Genomic DNA, 12167 nt, shown 5'->3' with positions numbered 1-12167 from the left:
TCCCCACCCGCCCCGGACAGATCCCCCACGCCCAGGGAAGCGCAATCCAGGGCTCACGGAGCACGAACAGGAGAGGGATTTGTAACCCTTTGCTAGCTCAGCCTCCGGATCAAAAGCTTTCTTGGCCTTCGTGTTCTGCGGAGAGAAATCCCCTCCCTGACTCAAATAGCAGCTTCCTCTTCTGAGATTTAAATGAAGAGCTTCCCCTCGCAGCCGGAGACGCGGGCTGCGCCTTTGGGAAAGGTTCCAGCCCTGCTCGTTTTGGGATCAGTCGCACCAAGGCAGGCGAGGGGAGATGCAGCACCACGGAGATGTAGCTCGCTGCAGCCCGCCCGGGTTATGCCCGTTCCTTGCCTGCAGAAACCTCTTCCTCTGCAAACTCCTCGCGTATATCAAAAAAAATACAACATCTGATTGCTGGGAGCCTGCGCTGGTGTGAGGTTTACGGTGGGACTCGATGATCTTAAAGGTCTTTTCCAACCGAAACGATTCTATGGTGCTCCCTGCCCTGGCTTTGTCCACAAACTGCCCGGGGCAGAGGTACGCAGCGGAGGGGCTGAGCTTACTCCTGCTGGGTTGAGGAAGCCAGCCCAGGTCTCTCTCCCCAGCTCAGAGGGTTGGAGGATGTGTTCACAGACACATTTTCTTGTAGTGACACAATTCCTTAAATCTAGGCTTGCAGGAGTCCTTGGAAGAGCCGAGGCCTGAGCCGAGATTCAGGAGACAGCTCGTAGCCCCTCTAAGACACACGCTGCGAGGTCAGAGGCTACGCCCCTCTTCAGCGCTGTTTTTGGACAATCGCTGCACTTTCGGTCAATTCAACAAAGCCCCTGAACTTCCTTAATCCTTACACCTGCAAAACAGTAACACCCATCCCACCCTCCGCCAACCACTGGCCCCAGGGACCGAAAGAGAGAAGGGTGCTTTTTTTTAAAAAGGAAATGTTTAATTTGTTTTTATTTCAACTCAGTATTTATATCCAAGTCTAGCTCAGCCCCCAACAAGTGCTGGGGAGCGCTTTGCTCTGCTCCACAGCGCTGAGTCTGCCAAGGAAGTTTGCTTGAGAGCGGAGTGTGATAAAGAGATGGGAGAATTACTGTCGGAGCCAGGCCAGGCACTCGCTCCAGCGTCAGGAACCGGTCACCACGCCAGACACCGAGCCCAGGACAGCCTGGGCTTGCTTTGATGGGGCTTTATTGCTTCTGTGCACATGCTGCCCACTTGTCCCTTACCTGGAGGGGTGGGCAGGAAAGGGGAGCTTTTGGACCGTTCCTATAGGGAGAGGGCAGGAAGTGCCTCTCCAAAAATATTTTGCACTCCCAGAGACTGCCGAAATCTCTGTGGCTCCACCTCTACTGCAGAAGACTGGCACGTCTTGGAAACCTTAGCCATGAAGAAATAAATACTAAAAGACAAAACCTGCCGTCTCCTCCAGACAGAGGGAGTCAGTGCCCAAGGCAAGGAGCAGGGAAGTTGCTGCTCAGAGCCCAGGAAAACAGCAGAGCCTCCAGGAGAAGGCAGCAGCCAACTATCTTCGACATCCCTCCCTGGGGAGAAGAGCCCTTGGAACAGGGTCACTCCGGTAGCCCAACGCTGCCGGCATCAGCCCTCGCCGCCTGCGCGGTGCGCACGCTGGCCGCTGGTCTCAGACACCTTCCCTCGCTCGTGTACTGCACTTCCGCGTGCCAGCTGGCCCGGTTCCCGCAGCTCCCGATGCCCCCGCGGAGAACAGGCTCGGGCTGCCGGCTCTCCCTGCCCGGGAGGCTCTGCAGGGTCTCAGCACCCATTCTCAGACACGGCTGCGTCAAGTGTTACAGGTTCATGCTGGATTGCTGCTGCGGCCATGCTGATGGCTTCCTCCAGGCTCTGCTGCTCTTCTAACTAGTGGAGGAAAGGGAGAGAGATAACACTGTCGTCCCAAAAGGCGGGCTCGGGAGGCACGGGCTCGCTCAGGGCAGCCCCAGAGGTACGAGGGACTGGCAGCGGGTGACAGAGGGAGAAAGCGGCAGGGCAAAGCAGAGAGAGACCCGGCTACGATGGGGAAAGGCTGTTTAAAAGGAGGATTCTGCAATCCAAGGAGCACGTCCCTGCTCTCCTCTATACACAGGGCGTCTGGGAATTAAGGAACAAGCACCCTGGGCAAGAGGAGATGCAGCAGAGCAAGAGGGTGAGTGCTGAAGGCAGTGGGTGGATGGGGGAATGAAGGGGAACGTGGCAGGAGCTGTGCGGTACCTGCACTGCGATGTGGGTGCCATTGGCGGTAGCCAGCAATGCCACCTGCTGATGATGGAGGGATGTGATGGCCGATTCTTCAGACATGACTGCCCCAGACGTGACTATGGTAACCTAGGGAAAATTAAGATAAGAAACAATCATGTTTTAAAAGAAAATGCAACTCCCTTTAGCAGGCTGTTTCTCCACAGGGAAAAGGGAAGGTCCCAGTTTTGTCTGTACCGGCTGTGTCTCGGTGCCATCCGCGTTGGCCACAGTCACGGTGTGTGTGTCACCACCCGCCAGCTCTTCCTCGGGCACGGCGAGGGCACCGCTCTGCGTCACCATGCTGATCGCACTGCCCAGGGCCTGCAGGTCTTCCTGTGACAAACTGACCTGGGTGGGATAACAGCGGATGCTCTCAGCCAGGATGGTTTCTCAGGAAGCCTTACGCAACTCCTGAGTTTAGCAACACAAAGGTCTCAGCAAGGATGAAATAATCTCTCCTCCTCTGCCTGCAAGACTTAGGGCACAGAGAACTCCAAGGACTTTGCCCAGGGTCACGGGCAGAATCGAAGGAGAACTCACAGACCTCAGGTCTCCAGCCCTCCCCTTTTACCACACCTCCCCTTCCCATTTAGCATCATCTCTCCAGGCTTTGAAGGGAGGGCTTGTGCATCGCTGCAGCAGGGAGCATCTCAGACGAAGAGGAAACAAGCGTTACTCGTGGCAGCTGTTTCCTTTGCCCCGTGCCACAGAAGGGAGTTTTTCCCAGTCAGCACACGGGCAGCTGGTGGAGGGAAGTACAAGAAAAGCACTGCCGTATACGGGCAATGAAAAAACAATCTCCAAATCCAGCCTGTGTCAGCAGAGACTGGGAGCTGCCTCTCGACAGCTGTCCGGGAGGCGAGGGCTGCCAGGCGCTGCATGCAAGCCTGGGCAAATGCCTGCAAGACCAGCAAGAGGGAGAGCTGGGGACCAGAGGCCCATTCTTTACCCTCCGCATTAAGACTGCAGGAGTGGGGTAAAGCTGTAAGAAGGGAGCCCGCATGACAGACAGAGCCCATGAAGCCCCAGGGTCTGTTTTATGCTGAAAAAAGCCTTAAAAACAACACCAAGGCTGGGGAGAGGCAGAATCTTACTCAGTTAACTGCTGTCCCCCACATGCTGGAGGCTGTCAGTGTCCATACCTGCTCTGTCCCATCCTGAGAGATAAGCGAGACCTGTGTAGGCATGCCATCGTCATCTTTCTCTTCCTCTTCCTCCACCTCTGACAGGAAAGCAATATGCTGGCTCTTCAGGGGGGAGCCTCTGTCAGCAGCAGCAGCTGAGTCAGGGAAGGGGAAGAGCAAAAGGGGCGAGAGAAACACTCATCAGAGCGTGAAAGCACACGCCTGACCCCGGGACCTGCCTGTTGCCTGAAGGGCCAGCACAGAAGAGCACAAGATCATGACGACAACGGCCCAGTGTGGGCCTGGGAAGAAGGGTCTTCACCTCTCCCTGTACTACAGAATGGGCAGGAGTCCATTCCCCACCCGTCACATACAGCGAGGACCAGAGGGAGCCCTTTTCTCTTGTCTGCGACACAGATCCGGGTTTGATGGGGGAGGCAGGAGGCCACAGCACAGACCTGGGTCTGAGGGAGGGGAGCGGCCGCAGGCTCTTGCTGTCATCTCTCCCCACATCCACACGGCCCGACCCAAGCCTGCCGCAGGCGATGGCAGAGTGGTTGCTCACCTTCCAGCTGCTGCTGTTCGTAGAGGGCCTGTTCGCTCTCCTCCGTGGCCTCCAGCTCGCCGTGGCTGCTGCGCTTGTGCATGGCCAGCGTGGAGGTCTGGCGGTAGGTCTTCCCACAACTATTGCAGGTGTAGGGCTTGCAGTGCGTGTGGACCACGTGGTGCTTGTAGAGGCTGGAGTACTCTGTGAAGCGCTTTCCACAGCCCGGCACAGTGCACATGTACGGCTTCTCTCCTAGGGCAGAGGCCACAGAGCAGAGTTTAACCCACTCACCCTCCTCATGCTCTGGGAAGGGATTCCCCATCAAGAGGGAATAGCTGGAGACAGACCACTGGAAAAGGTGGAACAATAAGCAGCCCAATAAAGTAATTCCTGTTTCCTTTAACTCACCGGCTACACCCAGATCTACCCCTGCAACGCCTGGCCTGGAAATGACCATTTCAATCCCACAGACTTCCCTGCTGCCACAAGCTGTCAGCGCAGCCAACTGGCTGGGGAGGAGGTGTCTGCGTTTCACCCTCTCCTCCTCTTACCTGTGTGGATTCTCATGTGGTTCTTGTAGTTGGTGGCACTGGTGAAGCCCCTTCCGCAGTTGGGCTCCGGACACATGTACGGCCGCTCGCCTGTGTGCGTTCGGATGTGAACCTTGCGGATGTTGGATGTGGTAAAAGAGCGGCCACAGCCCACAAAGGGGCACTTGAAGGGACGCTCACCTGCATTGACAGAGTAACGCGGATGAGTGTCCAGCTACCTGGAATGCCCTGGACACCCGTATCCCTTCACTCCTCCACAGTATTACACCAACAAGACCTCAGATCAGACCCAACTGCTGGCACGTTTCCTCTAGCAACATGGGCATCCCTACCCCTTTTGCTCTGCTGTTTGTAACTGAGTTGAGAATCCCTAGTACTACTTCTACTACCCATCTACTTCTGTCTGAAGACAACTTCAGTTCTGCCTTGCTTCATGCAAGATACAAAAAGGCACGTCCTCGACAAAGGCTGAAGCAGTATTTTACCTTGGAGACCCTTTCAATGGGGAGCTCAGTTCTTCTCCTGTACTGCTCACCTGTGTGTGTCCGGATGTGTTTCTGTAGATCCCCAGAGGTTTTGAAGGCTTTGCTACACACGTCTTCTGGACACTTGTAGGGTTTCTCACCAGTATGTGTTCTCACGTGGCTCTTCAGCCCGTACCCTGTACAGGAAAGAAAACTACAATTAAATTTTATAATGAGAAGGAAATAATATGGCAAGCTGTGTACCACCTCTCAGTTCGTGCATTTTTGAATGTCTGTCCTGTGTCTGCAAAGCTGAAGGGGAAGAAATATCCAAACGGCCTCACAACACCACTGACAACTCAGCTTCTTCCTATAACTCCGTTAATCTGTCCATAATCAGTCAAGTGCCGGGCAGTCTCCCATGCTGCAATTCCTTCTCAGAAGGCTTTAAAAGCTATGCTCATTGTGCTCTGCTGGAAAAAAGCCAGGGCTGATACTCAAGAGTGGTTTGGACTGGAGAGAAAACAAAATTTGCTCAAAAGAGAAATTGTTACCTGTAGCAAATGCTTTCCCACAGCTTGGGAAGTCGCATGTATATGGCCGGTCACCTGTGTGAGCACGTTCATGTACCTGGAAAAGAAAGAACAGGTCCCTAAAATGAGGTCCAAGACAAGGAGGAAGAAAAACAGTGTGGAGAAATCTAGCTAGTGGAGAGAATCTGAAGTCCTCTGTTGGATTTCACCTTGGCCAATTAACACACCTGGATCTCTTGGGGAGCCAAGCACATAACTCAGCCTTTTGTACAGCAGCATTCTGATCTGGCACTGTAACAAGGGGAGGTGTCTGGTCTGCGCACTGCATGACTGCATGTTACCTGCTTTACCTTTAGATGGTGGGCGGTGGTATAGAGGCGACCACAGCCTTTGTACCCACAACGGAAAGCTCTACTGCCGACCTGCTGCCCCTTCTCATTGCTGTGCACTTCCTCCTCCTGCAAATCCTGCTGAGACACATATGGAGGTTAATTCAGTGAGCCACTACAGCAGGCTTCACAAAGCCCACACAAATCATTTCCCTCCTCGCCATACATATGCGCTCCTTCAGTTACCCTCACAAAAACACGTTCCTACAAACACAACTTGTGCACGTATGGTAAAACCCAGGTGACAGGGCAGGGGACTGAGAACCAGCATTTCCCATTCCCACCTCCCAGCCCACTGGGTCTTCTTGGACACATAACTCACCTCTCTGTGCTTCACTTAGCTCATTTGTAAAACTTGCAGCTAATATATTTGCTAACCTTGCAGAGAAGCCACAAAGCTTTTTTAATTACTAGTTGGTAAAGCACTCAGCATCAAGAGGAGTTCAGCCTAGTTTCAGAAACGCATCACTGAAAAATTCAGACCTGGGAAGGGACGTCGCTGGAATCCTCGCTCTTCATATGGCAGGTTTCTGTCACTCCCTCCTCTTCCTCATCAGACACCTACAAGCAAAGAGGCATGGGTACTGTTCATACCTCCCTGTACAGCATGGAGCATGTGAGCAACCCAAGCAGGAAGGCATTCACATCATCAGTGCCACCCCACTCTTCTCCTGAGAGCTAGGGGAGGCTGGCCCTACCACAGCAGAAAGGTCTCCATCAGCAAATCTTAATGCTGCCCAGCTGAGCACTGTATCAGCACACTCCTGGTAGCCCCTTCTCACACAACACCATGAAGATGGGAGAAAATGGCAGCACCCAAGACATTCAGATGGAGCACTGCAGTGACAACACGTTAGGATCTGAAGCTATTTTGGTTTCTGAGGCCTTTGTCAACATGGGGAACAGTAGCCATAACTTAGCCACTCCTGACATGTAAAAGGTTAATCTCGATCTGCTGCCTGAATCATCTGTGGAATAGAATATCATACCCCGGTGGCGTTATGAGAAACCTAGCAAACAGAAAGAAAACACCTTCAAGGAGGGACATATAAAGCAAGAAAAATATCCAAGCTGTATCACAGCAGCTCTCTGCTCTTCCCAAATCTGTGCCTGCAGCACTCTGTAGGAACTAGCTAGAGGCTCCAGCAGGAAACTGCCCCATTCTAGGTCCTTAACTGTCAGCCACCTGTCACTGGTGGCACTCTCACAGGAGCCCTGTTCGGTTTCTCTTCTCAAAGCTGGCATTGCTGAAAAACAAATATACATAAGTACTAATGAAGGGAGGACACTTAAACCCCAGGCCAAACGTGGACTACTACACCAGCCCCTCAGTGCTGCTAGCAGGCCCTGAAAGAGGCGTTGAGTCCTCACCTTACTGGCATACTGCTTTAACGCGTTCATGGTCTCGACATCAAAGGCATCGTCCTCCTCCTCTCCGGCCAACTCCTCTAGCCCGGTTTCTGCCTGCACTTCCAGGATGGTGCTGCCAGGTGGCATGATGACAGGACGATGTATGTAGGCAGTGGAGCCATCCTCCAGCTGGACGGCCTCGAAGGTGCTGGGGTCATAACTTTCTGCAAGAGGAAACCAATAAAATCAAGTGTAAAAGAGCTGCTGAGCGTGAGGCACTCTTCATCTCCCTGGGCCACCAACAGCCTTGGAAATCTGTGACTCTTAGCAGCTTCTACTGCAGCTGCCAAGGGAAGAACAGGAAACATGCTTTACCTTTAGCTGTGCTGTGTATGTAGGCCATACTGCCATCTTCCAACACTACTGGCTGACCATCTTCAAAAGCCACAGACTCTAAAAGAAAAGAAAAAAAACCCCGCACACCTTATTGGAAGACTCAATTGAGTTTCAAGCAACCTTTTAAGAACAGAAAAGGGAGGTGGCATACAAGGAGCTTGGGAGGGCGAAGGAGGACTGCCCAGAGCAACAGAGTTCTTTCTACCTGCCCTTTTACACTTTGTGGTGGCTGGGGAGGATTCCTCTATGCCGCTCTGGTGCTGGCCACATGAAATGAATTCCTGTCACCTCTCAGATTAATTAATGTCACCTCATTTCGGAGGTGACATTGGCTGAGGGGTCAATGACCAAGGTGGCATTGCTTCCAACAATCTCCCCCCTCCCCCCCCCAAACACCTACTCCAGAAGTAATATATTATCTCACAGTTCAGAGGAAATTCCTGTCCAACTGCTCCCACATCAAACAAACTTTGTTTGGGCTCTGTAGTTGGCACGAACACAGCACGCAGCTTACTGGCCTTGCTTGTAGACTTGTGATCTGTACACTGACAACTGTGGGAGAGCCCACAGGTGAAACAACACTTAAACATTTGCTTACACCACCAGCAAATTTGCCTTCTTGTGAGATTGCTAAAAACTTTTCAGGAAATCACATGTTCTATGTCCTTGCTCATTCAGCCTCAAAACCATGGACAAGAAAAAATAAACCCTGCACCTATATGGACTTCTTAAAGCTAGAGCTAATAGAGGAGCCCGATTGTTGGAACACAGACAACTGCAGTTACATCTACAGCGTCCTTCTAAAAAGAAAGAGGTGAATTTATGGTCCTCACCTTTCTGAACTGTCACCTGATGGATATAAGCTGTGGTCCCATCTTCAAGTTCAATGACTTGCCCTTCAATCAGTTTTTCACCTGAAACAGTTAAAAAATTGCCATCAGTGCTGCCTGCAGAGTCCAGTCTTTCTGGTCCCACGAGCTGTCCCCTTTGCCGCATCTTCTCAAGGGAACCAGTCCCACAGAAGACAGCAAAACTGCTACTTATAAGCTGTTATTTATCAAGCTTTCCCCTGAATAGCCATAGAGGCACTTAACTTCCCAGAAGTGCTGGAGCCTCCCTTTCCTAGTCAGGAGGATACAAGACAAAGAACCTCAGTCATCACTTGTTTACAAGCTGCCCTTCACAGCCCTGTAAGCCAAGAAGCAGAAAGAATGATGTGTGCTAAGCATTTTGGATCTAAAGTAGAAAGCAATTACACTTGTGCCGGAAAAAAATTCTGCTAGGAGCTTTTAACGGTATCAGCAGGGGCCTGAGATTTATTTTCTTCTACTTTGGTGGAGGACCAACTCTTGGAAAAAAATTACAGGACCTAAAGGGACCTAAAGTGCTGCTACCCTTGATGGGTTTTGAAGACTAGATTCTTAAAATAGCGTTAACTCTGAGTAACTCTATAATAATGTTTTTGTTACCAAATTATTTGATGCAGAGAGGACATTGCTCTATCCCACTTGAACGTGAGGAATCCAGGTTGCTTTCACCTGGTGCACAATGTTTGTGGGGGTCACAAAACCCGGTGGTTTCCAAGATAGTTCAACTCCATAAACGTAATAAACTTGCATGTTCACATGGAAAAGAAAGCAAGAGAGCAATCCCCAGGACATGAAGCCTTGCAACTCAACCGTCCTGTTCCTCAGGCTGGAAAACAGCGTGTTCTTTTTCTCAGTAACAGTGGGCGGTGAAAGAAGCAGCACCTCACAAACAACAAAATAAGGGCAGGTGTGGAATTTGGCACTGATATCGCTTCAGTTAACCAACACTGAGCTCAGCACCCCTTTGAGTGAGAAAAGCAGTACTGTGAACCAAATTCTATGCATGTCAGTGAAGTAAAACATCCTGCTTAGCTTCAGGGGAAGTTTTGGTTGAACAGAGTCCTGCAGGCCATAGCGTGAATTCCGTTTCCCCAGTAACCCCGGAGAGAACAGGGCTCACTCTAGTCTGAACAGAACCTTCATTTTCTACAGCAACAGCTCTCCCACCTCCAAAGCTTTACTTCCAAACCAGAGGCATGTTTTATTTCTGCTGCGTCACTCTTCTGTGCAAATCTAACAGATAGTTGCTAGCTTCCTGTACAAAGCGACCGTACAAGAGGTATGACAGTTCACGTGCCACGAGGGCACTTTTGATACGTCTGACCTTAATTTCACAGGGTCAATCAAGAGACTTTTAGACTTCGCAGCCTGAAGGAACCGTTACCTTTGACAGCCTGCTGAATGTAGGCTGTCGTCCCGTCACTAAGGGTCACTGCTTGCAAGCCTAAGCTCTCCATCCTGCCCCGATGACTGGTCCTCAGACATGAATTTCACTTTACTCAGCGTGCTCGCAGAGAGCACCGGGACCCAGAGCAAGAGGTTTGTGGAACAGCGAGTTGTCTTCTTTGTTGCAAGCCTTAAATAAAAAGAACAATTCAAATTTTATTTTCTCCCAACATATCTAGGTAAAGTCTCCCAACTTTTGCACATTAAGAAAGGCTCGAATGGCAAACTATTTTGCAGATTATAAAGGATTAAAGTGGACAAAAGATCCACCCTTCCCATACCAATGGCAGGCAGGGCTAACAACCTATTCCACAGACAAATATAAGATCAAGCTTATCAAGCCAGTGAGCTGACAGACTCTTTTTAGAGATAGCGTAAATGCCACATTCAAGGCCTTCCCATCCTCCAAATGATCTGCAGGGAAGGTTTCCAAGTACTTTAAAGCCTGAACCTACAGGCTGAGGGTGTCCTGTACTGCAAGAGACAAGGGCAGGATGATGAGCATTGTCCCTGGAAGCACGCTCATTCTCTCTTCCCTTTCCTGTCTAATTCCCAGCCTTCTGAGGAACAGAATGTCAGGCTATAAGCAGATGATGTTAAAACATCCACACCCCCACGAGAACACTTTGCTAAAGAGGCACTCTGCTGATAGATTATCTTTAAAAGCAGCCACAGTGGATTCTTCATGAGTAATCTCCGAGATAGCCTAATATTTTATCATTTTGATTTCCAGGAACGAGTCTGACCGCTCTGTCTGTCACTGCGGCACCCAGGGGTGCCGCCAGGCTTTGTGCCACCCTTAGTGCCCTCTAACCCAAGCGCTCCCTACACCCGACAGACAGCTCCTCTCCAGCTGCAGCAGATTCTGCCTGCTTTTAGGGCTGACACCTCCTGAGAGGCATTGCAGCTCGCTCCCCAGCGAAGGCTCCTTCCCAGCAGGGTCGCTGGGGCATCGCTGGGGAATCGAGGCCCCTTTGAGCTGCTATGGCTGCCATGCAAACCGATGTCAGCGCTGCTGGAGGGGCCGCGACCCCTGGAAGGGATGGGGCGGGCGCTGCCTGAGGAAAGCCAGGTGTAGGCTGCGGTGTGAAGCCACCCGGGGGGTGACAGGGGACGCGCGTCCCGCGTCAGGGCGGGCTGGGGCAGGGGCAGGGCTGAGGCCAGGGCGGGGCAGGGCCTGGCGCCATGGCGAGCCCTGAGGGGAGGGGCGGGGCAGGCCCAGGTGCCCGGGGAGTGGCGGGGAGACATGGCGGCCCCCCCCGCCCGTGGTGTTGGCCAGGGGGGTGGCGGCAGCAGCTCGCCAGGGCCCGGCTGCCCCTCGGCCGCCATCTCCCCCCTCCCCTCAGGCCTCCCCCACCACCACTGGCACCGACCTGAGAAAACCCGACGGGACCGAGACCGCCGCCTGACCGCCATGCACCGGGGCCCGGCCCCTGCTCGCCCCGCCCCGCAACCCGCATAGCGACAGCGCTCACCGCCGCACCTCAGGCTCCTGCAGCCCGCCACCCAGGTTCCGGGGCACCGCGGCACCACCCCCCGGAACTGGGCTGGCAGGGCCGGTTTAGGAAGAACGAGCCGCTGGGCGGTCAATGCGCATGAGCGCAGCTCGGTAGCGCATGCGCAGTACCAACATTGAAGCCGGAAAGGCACAGCTTGCCCTCAGGGGCCTTGCCCTGGGACAGGCCCTTCCCGGCGGGGGTCAGCGCAGGCCTTCAGCGGGTCCCTGCCCGCGTAAGCGTGATAAGGAGGTTTGATAGCACTGAAGCCCAAGGGGGGAACCGGTCCCAGCAGCAAGGCCTTGTGCCCCGGGAGCTCCTCACGCAGGGGCTGTGTCCCGCCTCCTTTCCGGCGGCTGCTGAGGGGAGGCCGGGGCTCCTGGGAGGCGTACCTTCATCGCTGCGCGGCGAAGCGATGGAGGAGCTCCTGGCCTGGTAGTCTGGGACAGGAGGCAAAGACACCACAGCCATTCGTTTAACAGCGAAGGAGATGCGGACAGGGAACTGCCCGCCGAGGGGAGCCGAGAGGCGGGGAAAGCAGTGCGGCCCTCCAGCACCACTCTCCGCCGCTCCCAGCATGGCGGCCATACCGTGCCACACTCCACTACCCCCAGCATGGCGGTCATACCGTGCCACTGCCCGCCACTCCCAGCATGGCGGCCTTACCGTGCCACTCCCAGCATGGCGGTCATACAGCGCCACGTTTCGCCACTCCCAGCATGGCGCCGCGCCTCGCGGCTGAG

General features: G+C 53.3%; 1 protein-coding gene across 4 annotated transcripts; it reads right to left on the bottom strand.

Moving 5' to 3' along the window:
• Positions 1 to 951: 951 nt before the first annotated feature.
• Positions 952 to 11968, bottom strand: ZNF76 (zinc finger protein 76). 4 transcript variants are annotated; one of them, XM_072844666.1, is made up of 15 exons: positions 11817 to 11968; positions 9867 to 10058; positions 8447 to 8527; positions 7593 to 7670; positions 7239 to 7441; positions 6351 to 6428; positions 5829 to 5945; positions 5500 to 5575; positions 5017 to 5142; positions 4482 to 4661; positions 3949 to 4182; positions 3402 to 3538; positions 2455 to 2607; positions 2233 to 2346; positions 952 to 1881 (listed from the first exon to the last, which is right to left on the bottom strand). In XM_072844666.1, exons 2-15 carry the CDS (start codon positions 9937 to 9939, stop codon positions 1777 to 1779), a joined length of 1755 nt encoding a protein of 584 aa, XP_072700767.1. In that variant the 5' UTR covers positions 9940 to 10058; positions 11817 to 11968; the 3' UTR covers positions 952 to 1776. The 4 variants fall into 4 exon arrangements, with proteins under 4 accessions (XP_072700767.1, XP_072700766.1, XP_072700765.1 ...); XM_072844665.1 differs by lacking the exon at positions 11817 to 11968 and adding an exon at positions 11412 to 11503; XM_072844664.1 differs by lacking the exon at positions 11817 to 11968 and adding an exon at positions 11302 to 11435.
• Positions 11969 to 12167: the final 199 nt, after the last annotated feature.

The sequence above is a fragment of the Ciconia boyciana genome, chromosome 23 (genome assembly GCF_034638445.1).
Source record: "Ciconia boyciana chromosome 23, ASM3463844v1, whole genome shotgun sequence".
NCBI classification, from domain to species: Eukaryota; Metazoa; Chordata; class Aves; order Ciconiiformes; family Ciconiidae; genus Ciconia; species Ciconia boyciana.
This window is presented reverse-complemented; position numbering and strand designations above follow the sequence as displayed.

What these genes read in the sequence shown, in the direction of transcription:
- ZNF76 (XM_072844666.1), bottom strand. Translation starts at nt 9,939, where the DNA reads ATGGAGAGCTTAGGCTTGCAAGCAGTGACCCTTAGTGACGGGACGACA. An exon ending in TAAAGCAGTATGCCAGTAAG is followed by an intron (nt 6,429 to 7,238) that starts GTGAGGACTCAA and finishes CTTTGCTTGTAG; the next exon opens with GTGTCTGATGAGGAAGAGGA. An exon ending in CCAGCGACGTCCCTTCCCAG is followed by an intron (nt 5,946 to 6,350) that starts GTCTGAATTTTT and finishes GTGTCTCAGCAG; the next exon opens with GATTTGCAGGAGGAGGAAGT.